The sequence below is a fragment of the Lemur catta genome, chromosome 3 (assembly GCF_020740605.2).
Source record: "Lemur catta isolate mLemCat1 chromosome 3, mLemCat1.pri, whole genome shotgun sequence".
Classification (NCBI taxonomy): domain Eukaryota; kingdom Metazoa; phylum Chordata; class Mammalia; order Primates; family Lemuridae; genus Lemur; species Lemur catta.
The window spans coordinates 33,236,403-33,263,357 of NC_059130.1; the positions used below are offsets into that span (position 1 = coordinate 33,236,403).

The 26,955-nt window shown below is 43.6% G+C and overlaps 2 protein-coding genes across 4 annotated transcripts in view; both read left to right on the forward strand.

The window, feature by feature from the left end:
• Window positions 1-2,075, forward strand: part of LOC123635182 (sodium/potassium-transporting ATPase subunit alpha-2) — a 31,720-nt gene extending 29,645 nt beyond the window's left edge. For 2 of the 3 annotated variants that reach the window (XM_045547072.1, XM_045547074.1), the window contains one exon: window positions 58-2,075. In XM_045547072.1, coding sequence (XP_045403028.1) covers window positions 58-86 — 29 coding nt within the window. In that variant the 3' untranslated portion in view covers window positions 87-2,075. The remainder of the gene's footprint in view (window positions 1-57) is intronic. The other variant, XM_045547073.1, reaches the window with a different exon arrangement.
• A 6,277-nt stretch (window positions 2,076-8,352) lies between these two features.
• Window positions 8,353-26,955, forward strand: part of LOC123635183 (sodium/potassium-transporting ATPase subunit alpha-4) — a 30,359-nt gene continuing 11,756 nt past the window's right edge. The window contains exons 1-12 of the mRNA XM_045547076.1: window positions 8,353-8,505; window positions 8,694-8,753; window positions 11,080-11,283; window positions 11,884-11,997; window positions 13,602-13,736; window positions 13,978-14,095; window positions 18,735-19,003; window positions 21,033-21,231; window positions 21,475-21,584; window positions 21,788-21,922; window positions 24,793-24,982; window positions 25,126-25,298. Coding sequence (XP_045403032.1) covers window positions 8,353-8,505; window positions 8,694-8,753; window positions 11,080-11,283; window positions 11,884-11,997; window positions 13,602-13,736; window positions 13,978-14,095; window positions 18,735-19,003; window positions 21,033-21,231; window positions 21,475-21,584; window positions 21,788-21,922; window positions 24,793-24,982; window positions 25,126-25,298 — 1,860 coding nt within the window. The remainder of the gene's footprint in view (window positions 8,506-8,693; window positions 8,754-11,079; window positions 11,284-11,883; window positions 11,998-13,601; window positions 13,737-13,977; window positions 14,096-18,734; window positions 19,004-21,032; window positions 21,232-21,474; window positions 21,585-21,787; window positions 21,923-24,792; window positions 24,983-25,125; window positions 25,299-26,955) is intronic.

The window sequence follows — 26,955 nt, forward strand, 5'->3', positions numbered from 1 at the left end:
ATCTCTTACCTCCTCTTAAGCTTACACTGCAACCCCCACCCCCAATCTCTCTAACAGGCTGGGTGGAAAAGGAGACCTACTACTGAGCCCACTGGAAGAAGAGAACCAGGCATGGGAAAGATGGGGAGCTCTGGAGGTGTTATTGGGATGTTGATGGAAAGGGATGGAAAAAATGGGGTGGGATTTTGGAAGAGGCAATGAGGCAACTCAGCAGGCTAAGTTGCAGAGAGAGGGTGAATAAGCTCGGGGTGATTGCCCTGTTGACCTGACTGTGAATGATCAGACTAGACATTACATGTTAGGGCCCCTCCCTAGACCCTTTTCCATCCCACTCCACTATGCCACTATGTTGTCTACTTTTTTCTAATGAATTGAAGGTTACCCCACCCCTCCCCATCCCCTATCCCTTCACCCCCCTTCCTACCATAACAGATCAACATCCAAAGGCAGGGAGAAGGAAAGCCTCTCTGATCATCCAGTGTCCCTCTATTGCCCCAGCCTCACTCTGCTTCCCACTTTCACCCCTGGTTAGCTGCCTGCCTGGCTCAGTCCCATCGGCTTCCTCCTCAGACCTTGAAATCACAGAAGGCTCCTCTGGTAAATGCAAGAGAGCCTGAGGCCAAAACGGGAAGCTGGTGGCAGAAGCTGCTTCTCTCCCAGTCACAGCTGGTTAGGGACCTGGAGAGGAGAGCTGGGTAGACTGGTGGGAGGTTGGAGTGGGGCTGGCTGGAGGAGGAGAGAGGAAAGGAGAGAAATAGCACCACGAACAAGACATTTAACATGTCTTGAGTCTCCAGATAGACGTCGTGGGCTCCAGCTCTGTGTCCTGGCCTTCACTACCAGCAGACCAAGTTCAGATCTCATCAGAGCAGCAGAGGCCGGACCAGAAGGCAATCTGGGGAGCTTCACGGAGATGCCACACTTGTGCACCACGGAGTTCCCCACTGATCCTGGGTTAGTGGTCCTCTTGGTCCGTGAGGCCCAGAGGTCACTGAAGCTCCAGCTCTCTCGATTACATGTGCTTAGGAACACCCCACCCTTTGCAATACTAGGTCCTCGGAAGCTCCATGCTGTTCCGAGGGGGATAGCTGCCAGTTCTTTCCCAGCCCCTCCCACTCCCTTCCCCCTCATGCCCATGTTGATGAACCTGCGTCATTCCTGGGCACTGCCAAGCCAGCCCTGGGAAAGGAATTCCCTGGCCATTGGCTGGAATTGGGGTGGAGAAGTTCCCAGAACCTTCCCATCTTCCAGGAACATGCAGAATCAGCTTAGGTCATGAACATGGTCAGAACCTTTGGACAACAAGAGGGAAAATATTAGGAGACTTTTCTTTGACCTCAAGTGGCAGGGCTGTCCTTCACACTGATGATCATTGTGCCCTCTCCCCCTGAGATGGGGAGTTGGTTTCAGTTTCCCAAGGGAGATACTTTTCTTTCCTTACTTCCTTTACTTCCTCCCCACCTCACATTTTTGCTCTGCAGGCAGCTCTGCCCATTCTCTAAGCCTGGCTTAGAAGGCACTGGGAATGCCCTGTGCAGAGACCTAGATGAGCCACTCAAGTGAGAGAGACACCTAAGGAAATGGAAGACCTAAGGCAGAAAGGAAGGAAGCACAAAAGACAAACATTAGGTCAGGCCCATAAACAATCCCCAGGGCTACTATTTCATTACACTGGAATTTTTCTTTATCAGAAGTACCTAGAAGGGAGTCATTGCCTTGGGCTTGGAAATCCAAATGGGAGACCATATTAACTTGGGCCCCATTAATTTGAGATTATTACCTGTGGACAAAAGTTTATCTTTGCACAATCAAAAAAATGATATTTGTTTAGTAAATTAAGAGCATAAACAGTATTTCTGGGGTGGCATATTTAGTCTATCTAAAACAATACTTTCAGGCACTTTAGAAATATCCATTTAGAAGTAGTGAGTGCATGGGCTAATTATCATCAATCCTCAAGTATTTGTTAAAGAAACATCTACAGGGTCTTTACTGGTGACCTTTTGTAAAATGTTAGTTTGAGGCACTGCATATGTACTTGAAAATAATAAAGTTGCATTTCTTTATGAAAAAAAGAAATCTCTTTCATAATTCAGATTTCTATACTTTATACTTGCCTCCCTCCTAAAGTGTGGTATTGAGATGTGTGCTGTGGCAGAACTTGGCTTGTTGGCTTAAGCAACAAACAGAGGGCAAGTGTCAGGGATAGGAGGGGAGTCATCTGGGAGCAGATGACGCCAGTGGAGAAAGCCAGAGGAGAAGACGTCTGGTTGCAAAATAACCTAGAAGAAAATATAGTAGGGGCCTCCCTCCCCATGGCTGATCCCACCGCACAAGCCACGATGGTTTGTCCGGGACAGAGGAAGGCCTGTGAGTCTACGGGGGCCCAAATCCTCAGGACCACTTCTGCCTTTTCTGTTCCAGACCCACATCAGGCCACTCTCATCTTGACAGGGGGTGGGGGAAGGAGACAATGGGCTGAGGGCCCTGAGGGCCACCACTGGTTATTAATAACAGTCTGTACTGCATGCAGAGCCCTGCTCTGGGTGCTGTCTTTAGGGATGTGGGTAACCTGGATGCAATCCTGGAAATTCACCTGAGTAGTAGCCATCGGAAACCTTCATGGACAGAATGTAACAGGCAGTAGGGAGGGACGCTTGTGTACCAGAAATGGAAGGGTGGTATGCATTCCTCCAGGGGGCTCTGGGAACGAGAGACGGGAAGACACCGGCTCTCACAATCGACACAAGGATCTCACAATAATGGTCAGAAGTCAGTTCTCACCCAGGCCATATTGTGGCCTCTTTATTATGACTCTAAGAGTGGCAGTAGGCCGGGCGCGGTGGCTCACGCCTGTAATCCTAGCACTCTGGGAGGCTGAGGCGGGTGGATCGCTCGAGGTCAGGAGTTCGAGACCAGCCTGAGCAAGAGCGAGACCTCCGTCTCTACTAAAAATAGAAAGAAATTATCTGGACAACTAAAAATATATACAGAAAAAATTAGCCAGGCATGGTGGCACATGCCTGTAGTCCCAGCTACTCGGGAGGCTGAGGCAGTAGGATCGCTTAAGCCCAGGAGTTTGAGGTTGCTGTGAGCTAGGCTGATGCCACGGCACTCACTCTAGCCCGGGCAACAGAGTGAGACTCTGTCTAAAAAAAAAAAAAAAAAAAGTGGTGGTGATGACAGCAGCGGTTGTAGGAGCATTAACTGCAGCTCTGCTTGTGCCATAACTATGTCAAACTTTCATTTGTATAGTCTTCTTGGATCCTACCCCAAGACCTTTATTCTTGATGGCCCCTCTGCCAGGATCACTTTTCCCCGAGTTTTGCACATGCCTGGCTTCCTCACTGTATTCAGATCACTGCTGAAACATCACCTCGCCAGGAAGGCCCTCACTCGGCACCTCAAATAAAATAACACTCCTGGTACCCCTTTCTCTATTCTTTTTTATTCATAAATACTTACTATCTCAAATTTAGATAGAGGGATGTAATATATAAAACTATATACATATAATTCAAATATATATATTTTTTGTTTGTTTATTTATACTTTGATTCCTCAAGAGTAAGTTCTATGAAGACAGGGATTCTTTTTCTTTTGTTCAATATCTTTATCCTTAGCATCTAATACAATGTCTAACACACATTAGGCAATTAATAAATATTTGTTGGATAACTGAAAGTATCCTCACAGTAAGATGGAGACTATCCCCAATTTACAGATGAGAAAACCGAGGCTCAGAACGGTTAAATTATGTGTTGAAAGTTTCAAAGGTAGTAAGCATCAGAAGCAGGATTCAAACCTAGGTCAGTCTGACTCCAGGGCCAGCCCTCTTAACCACTGTGCCACAGTCTGCACCGGCAGAAACAGAAAGCTTATGGGCACAGAGGGAGCCTGCTTAGCCCGGTGGCGTAGCAGACTGGGAGGCTGTGAAGGCAGCCAGAAATCTGTGTGCATTTGAGCAGTAGGAGCTGGACAGACCGATGGATTGGAACCAGAGAAAGGGAGAAGACATGATCTTAAAGACGCAGTAGGGGGTTAAGAAAAAAGATCTGAAGAGATTCAACAATCTGCAAGGGGAGAGAATCTTACTACTGGATATAATTTGAGAAGCTAAGGCCAATTTCTGACCTAGGCAGAAAGGTTTACATGATATTTTCTTTTAATGTACAGAATAGGGAATGTGATACTGTATCAGAGACAGATGCTAAATATTCATAATGCTAAGAATGCAGCAAAAAATAGGAAGAAAGTGATTAGATCAATATCAAAGGAAGACATTTAATACAAAATAATTCTTTCAGAAACATCCTTGGCTTCAGTAGATCTAATGGAGAATTTTTTCCAAATTCCTCAAAGAATATCTTTATATTATTTAAAATGTGCTAGAATATAGAAAATAATTCTGTGTTGCCTAGACTATTTTATGAGACTAGTACTCTTGATAAATTTAATAATTAATGTAGATAATAATTTGACTACTACCAAATAATGGAATGCAAGGACAGTATATTACAAGGAAAATGTTATTAACAACTAACATTAACTAGAAAAATGATTACATAATCATTTCGAAAGATGTTGAAAAGGCAATCAGTAAAAATTCAACATCTATTCCTAATTAAAATCTTAGAGGAAAAAGGATATCAGAAAATGTAATTATGTTCAAAGAAGAAAAGAAGAGATGTGGTAAGTCTAGAAAATTAATAGAACAGTAACTATAACAGAAATAATAACAAGAACATTTGAAATCCTAAATAAAGAGTTTGTATTTAAAAGGTCTAAATAAATAAAAACTTTTTAAATAAAGAACATGACTAGGCTGGGTGCAGTGGCTCACACCTGTAATCCTAGCACTCTGGGAGGCTGAGGCGGGAGGATTGCTTGAGGTCAGAAATTCGAGACCAGCCTGAGCAAGAGGGAGGCCCCATGTCTACCAAAAATAGAAAACATTAGCTGGGCATGGTGGCATGCGCCTGTAGTCCCAGCTACTCAGGAGGCTGAGGCAGGAGGATCGGTTGAGCCCAGGAGTTTGAGGTTGCTGTGAGCTGTGATGACACCACTGCACTGTAGCCAGGGTGACAGAGTAAGACCCTGTTTGAAAAAAAAAAAAAAAAAAAAACTAAAACAAAGCAACAGCAGCAACAACAAAAAAAATCCAAGAAGCAATGAGTTCAAAGTTACAGGGTACAAAGTATCAGCTTTTAAAAATCAAATGTATCCCTAAATATTAGGGAGACAGAAAACATAGCACAAAGAGCTTCTATTTACAATAGAACCAAAACAAATTACACTCAAGATTTAGTGTGTGCAGCATATAGTATTTATTAAAGAAAATTTAAAAGCACAATGAAAGAAATAAAGAAAAACATAAATAACATGGAAAGCTAAACTTGACTGCCATTTGGGAAGACAGAATGTAGTAAAGATAAAAATAAGTTACTATAAAAGAGTCAATCCAATATCAATTAAAATCTTCACTATGTTTTTATAAAACATGACATGTTGGTTGTGCCATTCAGCTTCAAGAGTAATCAGGCAAGAATCTCAGAGTTTTTTGTAAGTAATTATGAAGCAAATGAATAGATAACTGTGACACTAGCATATTTACCCCAATGGGTTTTAAAACATATCAGACCAAAGTGACGATTTTCAAAACCTTTTAACATTAAGCTCAAACCTGAAGACCCATCATTCATTCAACATCAATTCAGGAACTATTTGTGGACCAGCTGCTCTGTGCCAAGCACTATTTCAGGAGCTAGGTGTACAGCCATGAATAAGACAGGAAAGGTCCCTAGGGTCATGGAGAATCAGACAACAAGTCAACAAGACAATAAGCCAACCAGACAAGTCAACAGATAAATAGGATAATTTCAGATGGTGAAAAGTGCTATGAAGACCACAAGTGACAGAGGGCTGGGGTGGGAGGGGCTCCTTTGGATTTGGCAATCAGTGAAGACCTCTCCAAACAGGTGGACTTCTGAGCTAAGATCTGTGGAACAAAATGGAGTTTCCAAAAATAATTTCAATTGATTTTATCTCCATAACGTTGCTTTTGGGAACCTCCCATGTGCAAGCTTAGGCTAAGTGTTGTCACATAGATGATGCATAGATGAACTTAGCAATTTTAACATTAATTCTAACCTCATTCTTAAGAATTCTGTGATCTACATTAAACACAAAGACTAAGAGAAAATATTTGCAATGTGCATGACAAGAAGTTCGTACAAATCAATATAAAAAAGAAAACAATGGAAAATTGGGCAAATGATAAGAATGACAATTCACAAAAAGAAATATAAAGTCCAGAAAGCCAATAAACGTAAGAGAAAATGCTCACATAGACAATAAAGAAATGCAAAATAAAACTACCAGATACCAAAGTTCACCAACTATAATGGCAAAAATGTAAAAGATCAAGGTCATTCAGTGTAATAAAGGTGTGGAGAGTGGACCTTCTTGCATCTTGTTGTTGGGATATAGATCTATGGGTAAAGCTCTTTTAAAGAGCAATTGGCAGCTGTCTTTTAAGATTTTAAATGGCTGTACCCTATGATTCAGCAATAGGAATTGATTCTACAGAAATAGAAGCTTAAGGGCCTAAAGATACCTCTATGGATGAGGTATCCATAGAGGATGACACTGTAATAGTGTTTTTAATGGTTGAAAATACCCTATAAATCCATTGTAGTGGGGAATGATAAAAGATCGTGTTCAAGACAGAATATAGAATGCCTGGTAGCCACTGAAAAAATAAGTTTTATGTACATGACAGGTTGATAAATGAGAGTTGAATGATTGTACAAAATTTTTTAAATATCCTCTTTTAGATACCTCTTTGTATAAACATAGGAAAAAGACTGGAAGGACACACAGCAAATTGTTAATAGCAGTAACTTCAGCAGTGGGGACTCTGAGTCTGGAGGAGGGATAGGAGGACCTTCAGTTTTTATCTTATATATTTTTAATAGAGAAGAAAAGTCCAATCTATTAAAGAAATGGACTATCATTTATCCCAGCTGGGAAGGGAACATTTCTATTTCTGAATATTGAAGGAGGATTGCATCAGAATCAAGATGGATGTTTTCAAAGATAATCATATTTTTAAGGAAGCATGCCCAACCAAAATGAAATTAAATAAATATCAAACAATAGAAAAGGAAAATGTCTGTGACATGTATGACTGAAAAAAATACATAAATGATTGATGGAAATAGATAGATGCTTCAGATCCTTCTTCAAAAGAGGTAGAGTATAATTTACACATAAAACATACACAGTTAATACAGTCCAAGCACCTAGTGAGATGTCAGAGAAAGTGAGTGGAAGAGAAAATACATCATTTTAAAATGAGGAAATATAGTGGTGTCACATGGAAAAGCATACTTCTACTCTCACTGAGAAGAGCTGCACATTAAGCCACAAATAAAACTACTAATACTGAATTCAAGCTATTTATTGTACACACACTATATATGTCAGACACTGTGCTTTAATTCTTCACTTTAATTCTTACTCTTGCCATCTTACAAGGTAGACAGTACCCCCTTTACAGATAAGAAAGGAGAGGCACGGAGAGGTTCGGTAACTTGTCCAAAGCCACCGAGCTGGCAAACTGAGGAGCCAGAACTCAAACCCAGGATCGATTCCAAAGCCCGAGATCTGATCTATTCTGCTAGCTTATCTCCTAAGATGACAAGATCTAACGCAACATTGGTGCAGAAGTGTGCCTCACTAAAAAGCACGTTTACACACAGAGTACCTGCTTTATTTTTTGCCAGCTATCTGGGGTACCTCTAAGCCTCAGAAGTCCTCAGGACTACACAAGGGCCTTATTCTAGTTTTGTCCTCAGACTGAAATTCTCTCTGCAGTAGTGCCTGCTCCAGTCATCCTCAAAACCAAAGACTGAGACTTCTGGACTCTTGGTTAGAATTTTCATGAGGCCTTTGTGAGGCCAGACCTGGGCGGTTGCCACGGCAATCAAAGGGCCTGGGGCTGGGGGGGCTCCCAGCGCCCCTGCTGCTCACTCTGCCTCCTCACTCCCACTGCATTTGCCACCTGCCCAGCACCCTGTGGCATCTTCATCGCTTAGGCATGCCTTATCCTCTTGTTTCCTGAGGCCCTCGCTCTTCAGCCCCAGGTTCTTCTCATCCCTCACTCCTCGCTCCAGACTCTTCCTCCTCCCCTCCCCCTTTTGCACCTCTACCACCTGACCTGCCCTCTCCCTCTGCCCACTGCCCTGCTTCCTTCTCCTCCCCTCTTTCCTCCCGCTTCCCCTACTCCCCTTCACTCTCTTGGCTTTCTTCCCACCAGCTGGGCTGCGTCAGCTATATCCAGGAATACCTATGGACCCTGGAGGGAAAAAAGGGACGATGACTCCTCAAGCACAGAACCCAAGCCCAAGACCTGAAAGAGGGCATAAATCTAGTAAGCATAAAAAGAGGAAGAGGAAAAATAAAAAGGGAGACATGGAGGAACTGAAGAAGGAAGTGGTCATGGTAAGAACACCCCAAATGGGTGCTGACAACACTGCTCAACCTTCAACTTAAATGTCTTTTAACATCTTCCCTTGAGAATTAACCACCCAGGCCAGAGCCATCTCCCTCCTCCAGGATGTTTCTCCCTCTCTCCCTGGAAATGACCTGGGGTCACCACCTCTCCCTCAATGACTCTACTGTCCCCTCAGGATGATCACAAATTAACTTTGGAAGAGCTGAGTGCCAAGTATTCCGTGGACCTGACAAAGGTAAGTAAGGATCTCCCTGAGGGAGGCAGAGGGTCTCTGACTCTGACTTTGAGGCTGCCAGGACAAAAGTAGAGCTAGAAATCAAGCCCCCTAACTTTAAGCCCAAAGTTTTACCTTCCTCCCTCTGCCTGGACAAGGTCCACAGGACATTACCTAGAAAAAGATGACAATGGTAACGACCCCAAAGAAAGTTGAGCTAGATAAGAGAATAAGGATGGTTTAGGGCAGTGCTTCTTAAGCTGCTTCTCCTTAGGACGCCTTTACACTCATCATTTATCAAGGATCCAAAAGCGCTTTTGCTTATGTCAGTTACATCTATCCATATTTACAATATTAAAAACTAAAGTTGAGAAATTTGAAAAGTATTTCTCAACTTGTTTAAAAATAACAAGAATAAACTCATTATACGTTAGCATAAATAATATATTTGACAGATAACTATATTTTTCAAAACAAAAAAATTAGTAGCATCTTGCATTTTTGTAAACCTCTTAAATGTTTAGCTTTTTAATAGAAGATAGCTGGATCCTCATACTTTCCTGTGTAGTATTGTGTCATATAGTCTTTGGAAAATTCTACCATACACTCTTAAGAGAATGAGAGTGAAAAAGGGCAAGTGATGGTTTACTGTGAGTAGGAAAACTGATCTTGCAGACCCCCTGAAAGAGTCTCAGGACCCCTTGGATGTTTCAGGGGGAGGTTGGGGAGAGGCCAATGGGAATTGGTAGGTTCTATTCCACTATCAGTTTCATTTAAAGGAAAATGTACATAAGCTGTGCACAAGCCTAGAATGAGAATCTAAGCATTCATGTCTTTAGTTTGTTTTTTTTTTCTATTGCTTTTTTTTTTTAACTGTAGAGGCGGGGTCCCATTAGATTGCCCAGGCTGGTCTTAAACTCCTGGTCTCAGCAATTGTCTCACCCCAGCCTCCCAAAGTGCTGAGATTACAGGCATGAGCCAGCCTATATGTTTAAAATTTTTATGGATACATAATTATTATACATATTCATGGGGTACATGTGATATTTTGACATAAGCATACAATGTGTAATGATCAAATTAGGGTAATTGGGATATCCATCACCTCAAACATTTATCATTTATTTGTGGTGGGAACATTCCAAATCCATTCCTCTAGTTATTTTGAAATATACAATCAATTATTGGGATTTTTTTGTTTGTTTGTTTTTTGAGACAGGCTCACTCTGTTGCCCGGGCTAGAGTGCCATGGTGGCAGCCTAGCTCACAGCAACCTCAAACTCCTGGGTTCAAGCTATCCTCTTGCCTCAGCCTCCCAAGTAGCTGGGGCTATACAGGCGTGCACCACCACATCCAGCTAATTTTTACTATTTTTAGTAGATACAGGGTCTTGCTCTTGCTCAGGCTGGTCTCAAACTCCTGAGCTCAAGCAATCTTACCACCTCTGCCTCCCAGAGTGCTAGAATTAAGGGCCTGAGCCACCACGCCTGGCAAATTATTGTTAACTGTAGTCACCCTATTATGCTACCAAACACTAGATCTTATTCCCTCTAAGTTGGAGAGTCAAAATGTGGGTGTCAATATGTTATCAACATTATGTGTTATGTCTCATCATTACATTCGCCCTGCACATTATAATTATCTGTCTATATTCATCTCCCCACTAGTACTCCTTAAGGATAGGGACTATTCTTATTCGTGTTGGTAGCCTCAGCACCTTACCACAGTACCAGGTCTCAAGAGAGGTGCTCAGCCGGGCGTGGTGGCTCACGCCTGTAATCCTAGCCCTCTGGGAGGCCGAGGTGGGTGGATCGCTCGAGGTCAGGAGTTCGAGACCAGCCTGAGTGAGACCCCGTCTCTACTAAAAATAGAAAGAAATTATCTGGACAACTAAAAATATATATATAGAAAAAATTAACCAGGCATGGTGGCACATGCCTGTAGTCCCAGCTACTCGGAAGGCTGAGGCAGTAGGATTGCTTAAGCCCAGGAGTTTGAGGTTGCTGTGAGCTAGGCTGATGCCACGGCATTCACTCTAGCGTGGGCAACAAAGTGAGACTCTGTCTCAAAAAAAAAAAAAAAGAGAGGTGCTCAAGTTCAAAAAGGTTTGTGAATCAATCCATAAACAAACAAACAAAAACCCTTCCTATTTAAGCATGCTATATGATGTCCCTTCTGTAATGCAAATTTTAAATTCCACCTTATCTAGGAAGAACTTCCAGACTGACCTTCAGAGAGCTTCTTTGGTCTTTAGACCCATCCTGGAGCTGTAGACCATAGGTTCCCTTTGCTATAGCTGCTTCTCTTTTCACAACTCTCTATCTATCCCTATTTCTTCTCCACACAGGGCCATAGCCCCCAAAAGGCAAAGGAAATCCTGATTCGAGATGGACCGAATACACTTACCCCACCGCCGACCACTCCAGAATGGATCAAATTCTGTAAACAACTGTTTGGTGGCTTCTCCCTCCTACTATGGACTGGTGCTGGTCTCTGCTTCATAGCCTACGGCATCCAGAAGTATTTCCATGAGGATGCTATGAAAGACAATGTGAGTCTTTTCAACTAATACTGGCAACCCAGTCTCTGCTCAGCCTGTTGCTCTTCTGCTCAGCAGTCCTCTGGCTCTGAAGTCCTCTGGCCCAAATCCCTAATACTCCCATCACTTTCTAAGAGAGCCCTTGGTCCATCCTGGTTCCCCTCTCCTTTTATCCAGAAAGCTACTGGTTCAGCTCCCTGGGATACAGTATTTCCCCCAGAAACTTGCTCTCCTTTGATGACCTTCTCAACTGATCATCAGAGCATTTTGCAGTCCCTTTCTCTTCCCCACAATTTTAACCTCTTCATCTCCTTCCTCCTGGCCTCCCTCACTGTCCGCTCCCCACCCCATAAACAGCCTTCCTGAAGAGAAAGACATAGGTCTTCTCTGACTTGGGATTTTGCTGACAGCTCACCATAGCTCAGGGTTCCTTCACCAGGAAGCCAAGAGTGCTAGCCCAATCTCAGATTCTTCTCAACTGCCTCTGCTCACCAACTCAGTCCTGTGGTTTCTTACACCCGGAGAAACTGCTGTTACCCTTGCAAGCTGATTTTCTGAGGATGAAGAGGAAGAGATGGACCCACTGACAAATGGTTTCTTTCCGCACCCTAGCTGTACCTGGGAATCGTACTATCTGGCGTGGTGATCATCACTGGCTGCTTCTCCTACTACCAGGAAGCCAAGAGCTCCAAGATCATGGAGTCTTTTAAGAACATGGTGCCGCAGGTAGGGTTGGTGTAGGAGGGTCTAGTGAGAGGAGGTATAGAACATGGCCAAATACACAATTACAGATTCCCGTAGAGAATTATATCCTACAGTGAGTGAGCTGAGTGAGGCTGGTGATAAGGCCTTAAAAGTGCCCGGAAAAGCTGTGAAACCCTGACAGACACAACATAACCTATGAAGTAGTCTGGTTTGGAGGAAATAATCTGAATCTAATGATGAAACACATACAAACCTCAAATGAGAACATTCTATTTTTTAGAAAGGCAAGTGTTGGTGAGGAGGCTTGATTCTTCCAATGTCAATGATGTTAAAGACAAAAAACAGCTGTGGGAATGTTCCAGATCAAAGGAGGCTAAAGAGACATGAAAACTAACTGTAGTACCTGGCCCTGGACCTTATTCTGTGTCAGAGGGGAAAATAATGCTTTAAAGAATATATTGGGTCAATTGACAAAACTGGAATACAGACAGTAAAGTATTATATCAATGTGAAACTTACTGAAATTGATAACTGTATTGTGTTTAAGAGAATATCTTATTCTTGGGAAATGCACACTGAAATATTTAGGATAAAAGATTATGATGTGTGTAACTTACTCTCAAATAGTTCAGGAGAAAAATTATACACACATAGAAACAGAGAACAAATGATAAAACAAATAGGGTGAAATGTTAATAGTCGAATCTGGGTAGAGGTTATATAGATGTTTTCAGTACTATTTTTATTCTGGCAACTTTTCTGAAAGTTTAAAATTATTTTTCAATTAAAAGTTTTTTAAAGGTACCTGGAAGAAATATGACAGTATAAGGGTTCTTAGGCTGGAAACTTGGAAAGGAATGTGCTCCACAGTTTACCAATGATCACATTTAGCATTAAAGCCCAGGATTTTCTTCCTCCTTTGGTATCAAAATAACCTAATTCTTTCCTTAGGCAAGAGTTTTGGGACAAAGTGTTCTGGTGGTTTTGAACTAGGAGCTTGGAGATTATCAGTTAGCTTTTGCTGCCTAACAAAACACCCCAAAGCTCAGTGGCTTAAAACAACAAACATTCTCTTTCTCACAGTCCTCTGGCTGGGCTGTTTTTCTGGCTTGGGCTGAGCTGAGTTGATGCTGGATGGTTGGAGACAACTTCATTCACAGGTCTGGGGCCTCAGCTGAGATGACTGAGACAGCTGGGGCCCTCTCTTCTTGATCTCTCTTCTTCCAGGAGGCTAGCTCCGGCCTGTTCACATAGTGGCAGAGGTGTTCCCAACAACAACAGGGCAAGCCCCAACATGAAAGCACTTTTTAAACCTCTGCTCGCATCACATTTGCTAATGTTCTATGGTCCAAAGCAAGTCCCATGGCCAAGGTTAGGCTCAGGGGTGGAGAGATAGACCCCCACCTTTTAATCTGAACAGCACCAAAGTTACATTGCAAAGGACCCTGCAGACATCAATGGTAGGAATTTGCAGTCTACCAAAGACACCTTCAAGAATGATGTGGTGGGTGACAGTAAGAAAGGGGAGTAAGAAGGAAGGAGACAAGGAATACAGGAGTGTAGGCTAGGAGTAGGATAGGGGAAGCAGAAAGTGTTGGAAATGACCCTGCACTATCCTCCCATAGCAAGCTCTGGTAATTCGAGGTGGAGAGAAAATGCAGATTAATGTGGAAGACGTGGTGTTGGGAGACCTGGTCGAAGTGAAGGGTGGAGACAGAATCCCTGCTGACCTCCGGCTTATCTCTGCACAAGGATGTAAGGTGAGGGGATGTGGAAAGCTATGGGACCATGCCAAGCATGGTCTTGAGGCACAGTATGGACCTATTCAGAACTTTGAGAAGTTACAAGTGCAAATTTGTTGGCGACAACATGGTGGTGTGTAAATTTGCTTCTCTCTGTATGTCAGTGATGGTGGTGACAGATAAAGATATGTTGTCTTTGTAAATGAATCTGCCTTTTTTCCCATGCTCACCTTATGATCCATCCTCTCTCCCATCCCAGGTAGACAACTCATCCTTGACTGGGGAGTCAGAGCCCCAGTCCCGCTTCCCTGATTTCACTCATGAGAACCCTCTGGAGACCCGAAACATCTGCTTCTTTTCCACCAACTGTGTGGAAGGTGAATATCGCATCATAAGTAGCATAGATTCAAAAGTATGGACCAAAACAGAAAGATTTCAATGACTATCTTCTAAAGCTAGTAGGGTAGGTAAGTGCTAGTAAATAGTCTAGGTTCTCCGTCACCCATGAGCTGTGTGTCATTTGGTGAAAGGTCAAAGCCACCATTTCCACATTTGCGCACTGATGATACTAAAAGTTGTTACCTCACAGATTTTTGTGTGGCTTGAGATAATATGTATAAAATGTTCGGCACAAGGCCCAATACACTGTAAGTGACCTATAATTGTTAGCTATTATTCTAGAGAGTGAATGGACTATGCTCTATGAGCTGAAAATGGCACAGATCATAGGAAAATTATTCAGCCCTGCTAGGTCATTCTTTTCCTAAGGTAAACCCAAACTTCTAACTAGTCCTCTCTCCAAGAGAGGATATGAGCATTGGAAATTGGATTTACCAGAGATGCCACTTAGACTTTGCCACTCAAACTTTGGCTTTGCTCCTAGAACCTAGAACATCATTTAACGGGGAGGTGCTTCTGGCCAAAGTGATATCAAGGGGCCAGGTGTGATGACTAACACCTGTAATCCCAGTGCTTTAGGAGGGAAAGGAGGGAGGATCGCTTGAGGCCAGGAGTTTGAGACCAGCCTGGGCAACATAGCAAGAGCCCATCTCTACCAAAAAAAAAAAAATTTATATATATATATACATATATATATATATATCTCCAGGCATATTAGTGTGCCCCTGTAGTCCCAGCTACTCAGGAGACTGAGGTGGAAGAATTGCTTGAGCCCAGATGTTTGAGGCTGCAGTGAGCTATGATTGTGGCACTCCCTGGGTGACAGAGGGAGAATCTGTCTCTAAAACAAGCAAAACAAAAAAACTGATAATAAGGGACTCAATATCACTATGTCAATCTCTTTTGCCCTTTCCCTTTAAGGAGGCCTGAAGATTCCCTGAAACACACTTGAAAAACCATTATTCATGCTTAAGAATAAGTGTTTGAGTATATAGAAATAGATATTTTTTATTGAATGTATAGTATGTGTCAAGCACTATACATATTATTTCTCTGAGTCTCACAAAGCTGTACAATGTTGTGATAGGGATATGTAAAATTATACCTATTTTACATATGAAAGACTCAGGTTCAAAGAAGTTAAGTGCTGTGCCCAAGAGTACAACTCAACAGAAAAGATAAGGTCAGGGATGTTAAGGTGGGTCTGTCTCCAAAGTCCATGCTTTTTCTGCAGACCCTGTTCTGCACTAAAAGATTGCTAATGACTTCTCTGGTAATCAAAGTATTTAATTTGAAAATGCCTTAAAGGATAAGAGTAATGTTAAGATTGGATAGACTATCATAAAGAATCCAGCTGGAAAATAAAATATACATATTAAAATAATTTTTAAAAAATCGATTGGACAGAAAGATGCAAGTTGGTGAACTTTCTCCAAAGACACTAGATTTCTACTATTCATATTAGATTTTAGGAAGAAATTTGCCCGGATTTGCTCTTCCAAAGTAGGTTTTTCACCAGCTCAGTATATACTTCAGATAATGGGAATGGGGGAAAATGGTTGGTGGCATTCCATCAGGGAAACAAGGGTCTGTTTAGGTGGAAAAGGGTTTTATATGAGACTAATGGAAGCCAAGATGTGGCCAAGAGTGTGGGACTAAGTTGAAGGAGCTCTTGACTGTTGAATTGAAACATTTCTCTGCAATTTACAAACTAGTAGCACAACTTTAACCTTTACCTTTGCCTCCCAGCCCTCATCACTGTGGACCTTGACGAGGCTGTGGTTCAAACAGCTCTCTTTGAGTTCTCATGCGTCGTCAAGGGAGCCTAAGCTATTTCTCTGGCAATATATGGAAGGTGTATAAAGGAGCCAGTTTGGCCTGGGATGTGGGATGCTTGGCCTTTTCAACCTTTCCTAGGTTGATGTCAACACACCCCGTCTCTAGACATATTGGGATTAGGTATTCCCTGTCTCCAAGCATGAGGAAACCAGAGCAGAAGGAATAAAAATGAAGAACGGGACTAAGCCATGGCAAAAAATAGGTATAGATGACACCATATTCTCTACTCACCCTCCCACCCCACCAAAAACATGAAACCCTTTCAGCATCTCTCAAGTATTTTTGTATCTTCTTTCCATAAGGTCCAATGGATGTCAGTGGCAACCAGTTTGAAGCTCATCTATAGAGTTCTTCATACTGTGAACCTTTCTAGAATTCCTTCTCCACAAAAACATGGACCTGACCTGTCTGCCATATGAGTAGGACCCTGCTCTCAGACTTATAGAGCTGTAGCTGACCTTAGAAATGGAGACCACCAACTGCTCTATGCTGCGATGTTCTTGGGAGCTGCTAGATTAGAGCTGCCCCTCCTAGGCCGCATGTATGATTTTATATTGGTCCTTCTGGAGACCCTAAACTTGCCTAAATGAAGAGAAGAAAGAAACTAATATTTGGGTGCCCACTATGTGCCCAATCCTCTTCTTTTACAAACATTTAATTCTCACAGTTTTGTAGGTGTTTTCATCCCATTTTAAAGATGAGGAAGCCTGAGTTCTAGGGATTTTAAGTAAGTTTCCCTATGGAAAAGAGTTAGTAATGTGGAATGTTGAACTTCCATCCCTGAATCTTTCTGCTTTTAGAATAAGCGCTATTCCTATATGTTGCCTTTTTTTTTTTTTGACTGATTCTCTGACTTTAATGGTAGAAATTTCAATCATTATGGTAAAGCAAGAAGAATTATTTTAAGCAAAGAGTCTTGTCATGCACCTCATTTCAAGCCATGTAGATAAGTGGCCAGCGTCATAGGTGTGTAAAGCCAAACATGATGTCCAGGCTGCCCTTCTGACTCAGGGGTGGTGCTACTGGAGAGAAAAGCAGGACCCTGGCAAGCTCAGGAGCCCAACTGTTATGGCCTATGCTACCCAGCAGAGGTCAGACTGACTCCAGCCAGCAAGGCAGGGAGGGGGCTCAGGTTAAAGCAGGCTTTCTCAACTCCCGACATTTGGGGCTGGATAATGCTCTGCTGTGGGGGGAGAGGAGGGCTGTGCTGTGCATTGTAGGATGTTTAGCAGCATCCCTGGCTTCCACCTACTAGATGCCAGTAGCAACTTTCTTCCAACCCCGTTGTGACGACGAAAAATGTCGCCAAACGTTGCCAAATGTCCCTAGGAGTTGGAGGGCAGGGTGGGAATTGCCTCCAGTTGAGAACTACTGGGTCAGAGAGAGGATAAACAGATGTTGGCACATAGGAGTCTGCCAGACGGGTAACCACTATTCCTGGGGATCTAGAAACTATTCAGCTGCTGAGGGCAAAGCAAGAAATATACAAGCAATAGAAGATATCTGGATTAAGTGTAATGAAGGCCTTCTTGACGGTGAAGACAATTAGGCAATACAATTAGGTGTCTCTGGAGAACTGTGAAATCTCTTCAGAGATTTTTCAGACTAGGAGACCTTTATTTGTATAAACTAAATATAAGGAGAATAGAACATAATGACCTCCCAGAGGGCCTTGAGTTTCCACTTTGTTTTTGACCATTGACAGTTTTCTCTTTATAGGACCTAAACTGAACAGGCTTTCCAACTCAGACTTGACATGTCTTGAGTGACTATATCTGATTAAAAAAACAAAAACAGTTTTGTTTTTCTCTCTCTCTCTAAAGTTACTCTGACCACAGAACACTTGTGTCCAACATGCGTGAGGATTTCTCCCACCAACAACCAATTCCCCAGAAGACACCAACTGGGTGTCCTATAATTCAGTTCTGACACTATCTACCTGGAGATAGCATCAGATCCCACAGGTTGAGGACTCAGTCCTGCAAGACTGCCCCCAACTTCAGACACCAGTTGTAAGTCCGAGGTTGTGACCTATACTTCTGACTGACCATCTGTAAATCAGGGTTCCCACAGCCCTTTCCTTGGGTTTGGTTAATTTGCTAGGATGGCTCACAGAACTCAGGAAAACACTTTACTTACATTTACCCAGTTACTATAAAGGATACCAACGAACAGCCAGATGGAAGGGCATAGGGCAACGCATGTGTGAAGGGGTGTGGAGGAGCTTCCATGCCTTCTCCAGATCGGGTGGCTACCCTTGGGCACCTCCACATGGTCATCCACCTGGAAGCTCTGCAAACCCAGTCCTTTGGGTTTATCATGCAGGCTTCATTACATAGGCATGGTGATTACATTATTGGCCATTGGTGATCAGCTCAACTTTCAGCTCCTCTCCCTTCCCTAGAGGTCAGGGGGTGGTGCTGAACATCCTAGCTCTCTAATCCCACGCTTTGCTCTCCTGGCAACCAACTCCCATAGTGTGGCTGTCCAGGAACCCACCAAGAGTCACCTCATTAGGACAAAGATCCTCCTATCGCGCAGGGAGGGATTTAGGAGTTCCGTGTCAGACATTCCTATCACTTAGGGAATTATAAAGGTCTTGGGAGATCTTTGTTAGGAACCTGGGTCAAAGATCAAACATTAGAACAAGAGATTCTCCTAGGACTCCTGTCTTCAAGGATTTCAGGAGCTCTATGTCAGGAACTAAGGACAGAGACCAATATATACACTTCTTATTATATCACAATATCACATTGTCCTTTCCCCTTTCATCCACAGGAACAGCCAGGGGTATCGTGATTGCAACAGGAGACAACACGGTGATGGGCAGAATTGCCACCCTGACATCAGGCCTGACAGTTGGCAAGACCCCCATTGCTGCTGAGATTGAACACTTCATCCATCTTATCACTGCGGTGGCCATCTTCCTCGGTGTCACTTTTTTTGGGCTCTCACTTATCTTGGGCTACGGCTGGCTGGAGGCTGTCATTTTTCTTATTGGGATCATTGTGGCCAATGTGCCTGAGGGGCTGTTGGCCACTGTCACTGTGAGTAGACAGGGTGGAAGATGGCCTTAGGACAAACCACCCCAGGGAAATGAAATCACTAGTGTCTCTTTTGTTGTTGAACCTCTCAAATGCAGAATATTCCTGCATGTATACAGGTGTCAGGGATAATTTAGCTCCCAATATTACATTGACTTCCTCTGCCCATATTTTCTGGTGCTTTCTCTTTGTCTTCAATGAGAAAGGAAGGAAGTTTTGATGGAAAAAAACATTGGATTATAAGTCACCAGGAGTGAGTTCTAGTTCTGGCTGCACTGTTTGGTGAACTTGTCCAAATCACTTAACATCTCCAGGCCTCAATTTATTCATCAGCTTATAGAGGAAGATTAATTTAGAATTATAGAATCTTACTGGAAAGGATGACAAAGGTCACATAAATTCAACCTTTCAACCCATGCTGAATATCCTCTAAAACTGCTGTCCCCAACCCTCAGGGCGGACCAGTACCTGCTGGGCAAGGGCCAGCGGAAGCTTCATATGTATTTCTGTATTTACAGCTCTCCCCATCACTTGCATCACCACCTAAGCTCCGCCTCTCCTTCCCCACTCCCCAGTCCCTGGAAAAATTGTCTTCCATTAAACCAGTCCCTGGTGCCAAAAAGGTTTGGGCTGCTGCTGGAAAAAATCCACGGAAGATGACTATTATTTCTAGTGGGAATAATAAGGAGTGGGAAGCCCAGTCCTTTCTGTCTCTGTTCATTTCATTGTTGGATTGCTCTAACAATTTCATTGTGTTGAGCAGAAATATGATTCCCTGTTTGGTCCTAGTTTTGCCAGTTGAAGAGACATAAAATAAGTCAATTCTTTCTCTTCTATGGACTAGCCCTTTAGCTTTTTGATGGTAGCCGTGAAGTCCCCTCAAACTCTCCGGGTAGAAGGTGAAACAATCCCTTTTCCCTTAGCCATTCTTCCTGTGGCACGGTCCTCAGACTGCTTGTCTTGCTGATCACCTGTTTGGGGTATGCTCCAGTTTATCAATATTCTTCTTAACATAGAAATGAGAATTATGCTGAGAATAATGTTTGGACTAGCATGAAAACATTAGGACCAGTGATAATTATGTAAATAAATTATAACCCCTAATCCTACCATTAGAATTCCATACTTACATAATCACAGCCTAAGAATTCATTAGCTTTTAAAACAACCTTGCTATATACCTGGCTTACAATGAATTTATGATCAACAAAAATCTTTTGGCTTAAATGATTTCTCAAGTCCTTTTCAGTGCTGTGAAATTCCTTACAACATCATCATTATCTGTTCCCCATTCTTTTTTTTAAACTACTAGTACAACACATCCCCACCCCTAACATAGCATTTTTTCTTCCAAGAGAGTCTCACTCCATTGCCCTGAGTAAAGTGCAGTGGCATCAGCCGAGCTCACAGCTACCTCAAACTCCTGGGCTCAAGCAATCCTCCTGCCTCAGCCTCCCAAGTAGCTGGGACTACAGGCGCTCACCACCACGTCTGGCTAATTTTTCTATTTTTAGTAGAGAAGGGCTCGCTCCTGCTAAGGCTGGTCTTGAACTCCTCAGCTCAAGCGATCCTCCCACCTCAGCCCCCCAGAGTGCTAGGATTCCAGGCAAGAGCCACTGTGCCCCGCCCATACACAGCGTCTTATACCACAATAAAAGATTAGCTGTCTGTGGTCCCTGGAAGGACTGGACTTGAGAAAGAGGTGTGGTCTGAACTTGAATAGAAAAGAGGCTGCTGAATAGGAAAGATAAAGAGGATCCTGGGGGAGAGGAAAATTTCAGGGAAGAAGGCAGATCACTCTCTGATACCCTGGTAAAGGAATATATTCTTTTTGAAACTCAAGCTGTAAAGCACAAACCAAAACCACTTTTCTAATTCCTTTACAACAGCCACAGATGGAATTTCTAAAAAGTAGGTGGGAACAAAAGGGAAATAAGTACAAAAAATTAAAATAGCAATAAAAACGACCAAATTTCCAAAATGCAAACAGTCCATCTCTCCCATTTATCCTCTTCCCTCTTCTTGGCTTTAGGTGTGCCTGACCCTGACAGCCAAGCGCATGGCTCGGAAGAACTGCCTGGTGAAGAACCTGGAGGCGGTGGAGACACTGGGCTCCACGTCCACCATCTGCTCGGACAAGACGGGCACCCTCACCCAGAACCGCATGACAGTCGCCCACTTATGGTTTGATAGGACCGTGTATGAGGCTGACACCAGCGAAGACCAGACTGGTGACTAGTGGTATTGGTGGAACAGGAGTGGAGGGATTTGGGGAATGTGATGAGTGAGCTGAGAGAGAATGGTGAGTCCAGACAAAGAGAAGAGAGCCTGAAAGTGGAGCAGAGAAAAGGGAGGTATAGAGGAAAGGAAGTGTTGCCTCTGTGAAGTACTTGGGTATGAAACAGGATGTGAATAATCCCTTGCTTTAAACTCTCTTATCCCCTGCTCACAATTCTTCCATTTTTTCTCCCTAGGGAGAATATTTGCCAAGGGCTCAGATACCTGGTTTATCCTGGCCCGAATCGCTGGCCTCTGCAACCGGGCTGACTTTAAGGCTAATCAGGAGACCCTGCCCATACCTAAGGTGTCAGGCCTAAGGGGGAAGAGGGTACCTCAGTGTCCAGGGTATAACCTGCCCTCTCCCAAAAATTCTCTTTCCTGGTGCTCAGTGATTTCCCCCAGGCACCCCTCCCTTCCCTATTCCACCCCCATCCTTGTTGCCACAGGCAAGCCCCATGCCTGGGTAGCATGGCTCTGGGGCTTATTATACAAACCTTATCCTGACAGAGGGCAACAACAGGCGATGCTTCTGAGTCAGCCCTCCTCAAATTCATTGAGCAGATGTACAGCCCTGTGTCGGAAATGAGAGAAAAAAACCCAAAGGTGGCAGAGATTCCCTTCAATTCTACCAACAAATACCAGGTACAGAACCGACAAAGGTAGGAGAATGGTGGTGGAGTATAAGCTCATCAGTGAGGGAAAGGGGAGCTTTGCCTTTGCCCTCAGCTTCACCTCTGAGCAGAGGAATAGTTCAACAGAACCAGTATCCCAATTAAGAGGAAGATTCATCTCAAGAGAAAGTGACAAGGCTGGGCGCAGTGGCTCATGCCTGTAATCCTAGCACTTTATGAGGCTGAGCCAGGAGGATTGCTTGAAATCAGGAGTTCGAGACTAGCCTGAGCAACACAGTGAGACACCACAGAGGTTGGTTGGTGAAAGTCACGTTAAAGTCATGTGCAGCTGTTAGGAGGTCCCTCTGTGTCTACTACGAGATTTGCCACAGCAGAATTGGATTTCATTTGCACAATACTATTTCATTAGCCATCAAATATTTCCTTTCACTCCATGCCTGCGGTTCTAGCAGCTGCCATCAGGTGTGTTCATGAAGTTTTCTGTTTCCCAGTAACATTTTGATCCATTATCCAGGAAGGAGTAGACAAGAGAAAGGAAAATGCTGAGTGAGGGACTGTGGTGGCACTAACAATAAAATCCATGAGAGGGACAGGAAAGACAGCATTTCTCTCCCAAGTAAGAATCTGGCAGACTTTGAAGAGAAGATTATGGTAGAAAGTGGGAACAGCTGCATTACAAGGACTGCAGCTCTGTGATGTACGGTATGAGTTCCATGGGGTAATCATGATTTGCTCAGGGCAGTGGATTCTCCAACTCCATGCATTACTGAAAAGGCCAGGCATTCAGGTGTGGGTAACAGAGGAAATGAGACTCTCAAGTCATTCCCGTCAGTTTTTTGTTTGTTTTGTTTTTTAGAGATGGGGTCTCACCATATTGCCCAGGCTGGTTTCAAACTCCAGGCCTCAAGCGATCCTTCTACCTCAGCCCTCCCAAGTAGCTGGGACTACAGGCACATGCCACTATGCCCAGCTCAGTTTTGCTTCTCTGTCTTAAAAAACACATAATAACACAATCTATATAGATTTTTAAAAACCAAATGATATCTATATTTTCATACTGAAGACTGAGCAAATCCTAGGGTAATGTGAAATGTTATAAAAAAAAAAAAAAGAAGAGGAAGAAGACTGAGCAAGTAAGAGTTAAATAGATCCATCCTTTTTTGTCTCAACTGGTTTTTAGTCAATGTAATAAAATAGGTCTCCTAGGCTCAAACTGCAAACTTATTTCCATTTTTTCCTGATGTTTAGTGGCCTCACTAACCAGACAGGAATTCTGTGGCTTGGCAGGGCCCTTGACCGGAGCAAAGCCTTTGAATGGAAAGAATTAGGTACCTCTCCCTCCATGTGATTCAAAATAAAAGCAAAACACATTCACAACATTTGTTGGGACGTCCAACAAATAGCAACTTTCCTCCAGTGATTACTGGTTAGTGCCTCTTCTGAGCTATTGAATATCCAGCTCAAACAGCAGAATTGTCCTCTGTGGTTCACCAAGTGTGAAAGGGCAGGCCGCTGCCCAGCTCGGGCAGGCACTTGTTCTGGGAGGCTCCGAGTTAGCTGCCTGAGTTAGCTTGCTCTACAGGTGGACTCCAGTCTTTGTGAGGGACATCTCTAGCCTGCTGGTGGCCTGCAGAGCTTGGTCTCTTTCCTTTTCTGAGACAGAAATGAAACAAAGAAGATACTCTGTTCTGACATTTCCAGATTTTTCCCTCCATCTTTTTTGTTTGTAATTTTTTACCAAGATGTGATTTTTCTGTGACCAAGTGACTAGCTTAAGTAGGACTTGCTATCACCTTCCAGGCCTTTCATTCATTCAACAGATATTTTTTGAGCACTCAGAAAATTGAGCTTTTTTGACGTTTTACAGCTTTCTGCTTAAATGAGTTAAGGTTTTTCCTCTTAATTGCCTAAGCATATTGTGACCATAAAGAGAGATTTTAACGTAATCACGTTTTACACTCTGGTTTCCCACCCTGTTTACCCTGTGGGTGGGCAGCATAGTCTGGCCTCTTCTGTGTTCCCACAGTTCCTTTCAATGCGCTGATTTTGTTCCCAAAGCGGGCAGGGGGGTGAGGACTGGCATTTCCTTTCAACCACAAGAGGAACCCCATAGAGAGTTCCTTTTCATATATTAGAGATCAAGAGAAAATGCAAAACCCAAACTGATCTCTTTCTCTCCCCTTGTTGCTGTTGTTTCCTCAGGTTCATTTCCTGAATATGTCCCTTCCCTCCCCACCACACCTACAAGGACCCCCACCCCGAACCATACTAGCGAGCCACTTTCAGGGGACTTCTCATGCTTTTAGGAGAGAGTGGCCTGGGGACTAGAATAACTAACCTATCTTTGGATTGTGCTTCACAGTTTTCAAAGTATTTTTTATTCTATTTCTCATAAAAACCCAATGAAAGAGGCAAGACAGAACATTATACATTTTACGGAAAGAACTAAGGTTTAGCATGGTTAAACGGATTGACCTGAGGTCACAGAACATTCTTGCTGGCCCTAGACTTTTTAAGCTTCCTTTCCTGTCCACTCTGCTTTCTTTCTTGGCGGGCCCCACTACTTCTGCTCCCTAGCCACCCAGTCAGCAAGGAAGCAGGCGGAAAGTGAGCGTGCCTGGCTCTGCCCTCAGAGCGCTTCCAGTCTGGCTGAGACGATAATGGAGATTCATGTGCAAATAATACCAGGCTGGGGTTTCCTGGAAAGGAGGAGGGGCTGGGCTCAACCTCGGGTCAGATTTGACTGGGGGCAGGGGGAAGAAAGAAATGGGAGTGAGAACCAGGTTGCTTGTCTTTTTACCTTCAAAACCTTGCCCTTGTTTTTTGCCCTGAGCCTTGCTCTCTACTCCTGTTCCACCGATGCCTCCTTTCTCTCCCTAGATGTCCATCCACCTGCGGGAGGGCAGCTCCCAGACCCACATGCTGCTGATGAAGGGTGCTCCTGAGAGGATCTTGCAGTTTTGTTCTACCTTCCTTCTGAATGGGAAGGAGTACCCCCTGGATGATGAGATGAAGGAAGCCTTCCAAAATGCCTACTTAGAATTGGGGGGACTGGGGGAGCGTGTGCTAGGTGAGGCGCTGTAGGAGAAGCCTTTGAAGAATGGCATCAAAGTACTTGTTTTTGTGGGATGAAAAATTTAGGATGTTGGGGTGAGCAGGATAGGGACCTGGAGAGCTGAATGACTACTGATCCCTTCCTCTGTTTCTCTCCAGGATTCTGTTTCTTGAATCTGCCTAGCAGCTTCTCCAAAGGATTCCAATTTAATACAGATGAAATCAATTTTCCCATGGATAACCTTTGTTTTGTGGGCCTCATATCCATGATTGACCCTCCCCGAGCTGCAGTGGCCGATGCTGTGAGCAAGTGTCGTAGTGCAGGGATTAAGGTAAATACCTGCCCACCCCAGAGGCTCCCCACCTGTCTCAAGTTGCAGAAGCTACTAGAAAGCCTTGTGCAGAGTAGGTGCTTAATAATCTTGGTTTAATTGAATTGATTTCTGCTTCCTTGGGCTTATAAATTTTAGTCTTATGAGATACTTAACAGTAAGTTTCCTCTCTAGTTAGAATTCTACTTGCATTGAATGTTAGAATCACCAGGGGAGCTTTACAAATCTGATGTCTAGGCCACACCCCAGATTAATTTAATTAGAAACTCTTGGGATGGGACCTGGGGCAACTTATTTTTAAAAGCTTTCCTGGAGATCCCAATGAACAGACACATTTGAGAACCAGTGTCCAGCAGAGTGCTTCTCAAACCGATGTGCATGTGAATCCCTTAGAGATTTTTTAAAATGCAGATCCTGATTCAGTAGGTCTAGGTTACCATGAGCTTCTGGCTTTTTAATAAACTCCGAGATGCTGTGTTGCTGCTGGTCTGCAGACCACGCTACCACACTACCCAACACTCGGAGTAGCAAACTGCTGGAAGATGTCCTGTAAACGTGCTGCTGGGACGGGTTGTGAAGGGTGAGGCTATGAGGGCTGGGAGTCTGCAGCAGGCAGCAGTGAGAAAGATACTGAGAGCTGGGAGATCCTTGACAGGCCTGACTTGGTGTGAGCAACTGCCCTAACAGATACACGTCCAGGAATAAAAGCTGGAAAGCAAAACAAAATGCCACGGGAGTGAAATTCAGCTGCAGAACAAACACAGAGGTGGAAAGTCCTTTTTGGTCAGGGTGGGCCTTGGATTTGATGGGATGGCAGAAATAGAATTCCTCAAATTCTGAGATATTCAGTATCCCATGTTTCCCAGGTCAAATTCTAGGACTCATGTACATCTTCACAGATTAGATATTGATACCCTCCCTGTTCATACCTTATACTCCAGATCACCAGACTTGGAAAAGGGCAGATTTAGAGTAGAGGGGGACTGGATGTATTTAAGGAGAGCTAGATGCTCTCTGTTGGAACTGTCTTTATATTATATCTGTGATTGTTGACAGTTTGTCTGGGGGTCAGCTTGGGCCATGTATGCTGGGAGGGCACTTGGGAACCTTGGGCAGTGGCTCCCAGGTAGTGACCATTTCTTCATTCCTTCACTTGATAATCATTTGTTGATGGCTCATTGTGCGCTCAGCATTGTGCTAGGGCAAGAAACTTAACAAGGAGGAGCCACTCTCGCAGAGCTCTCAGTCCAGTGAGGGAGAGACAAACAAGTAGTCACCATACAGAGAAGTGGTAAGTGCAGAAATATGGAAAACCAAAATGCAGTGAAAGCACAGAGCATAAGAACCTAATCGTTTGGGACCAATGGGACAGGACCAGGTAGCAGGTATCCAAAAATGAGTTGAAACTGAGGGACAGGATGAAGTAGTGGCAAGAAGAGAGGTTGAGTGAGGATTTGAATGCACTGGGCCTAGATGAAATTTTGCTAGGCAGATGGATTATTCCAGACGTTCCTTTATTACCACTTGTTCTATGTGTAGGTGTTTCTGTCTTTGTGCTTAAGGAAGCAGAATCATTTCTGGAGCAATTAAATGAAATTCTGAATATAGTAATACACTCAAATCTCTGACTTAATCCTGGAAAATCTAGAACCCAAAT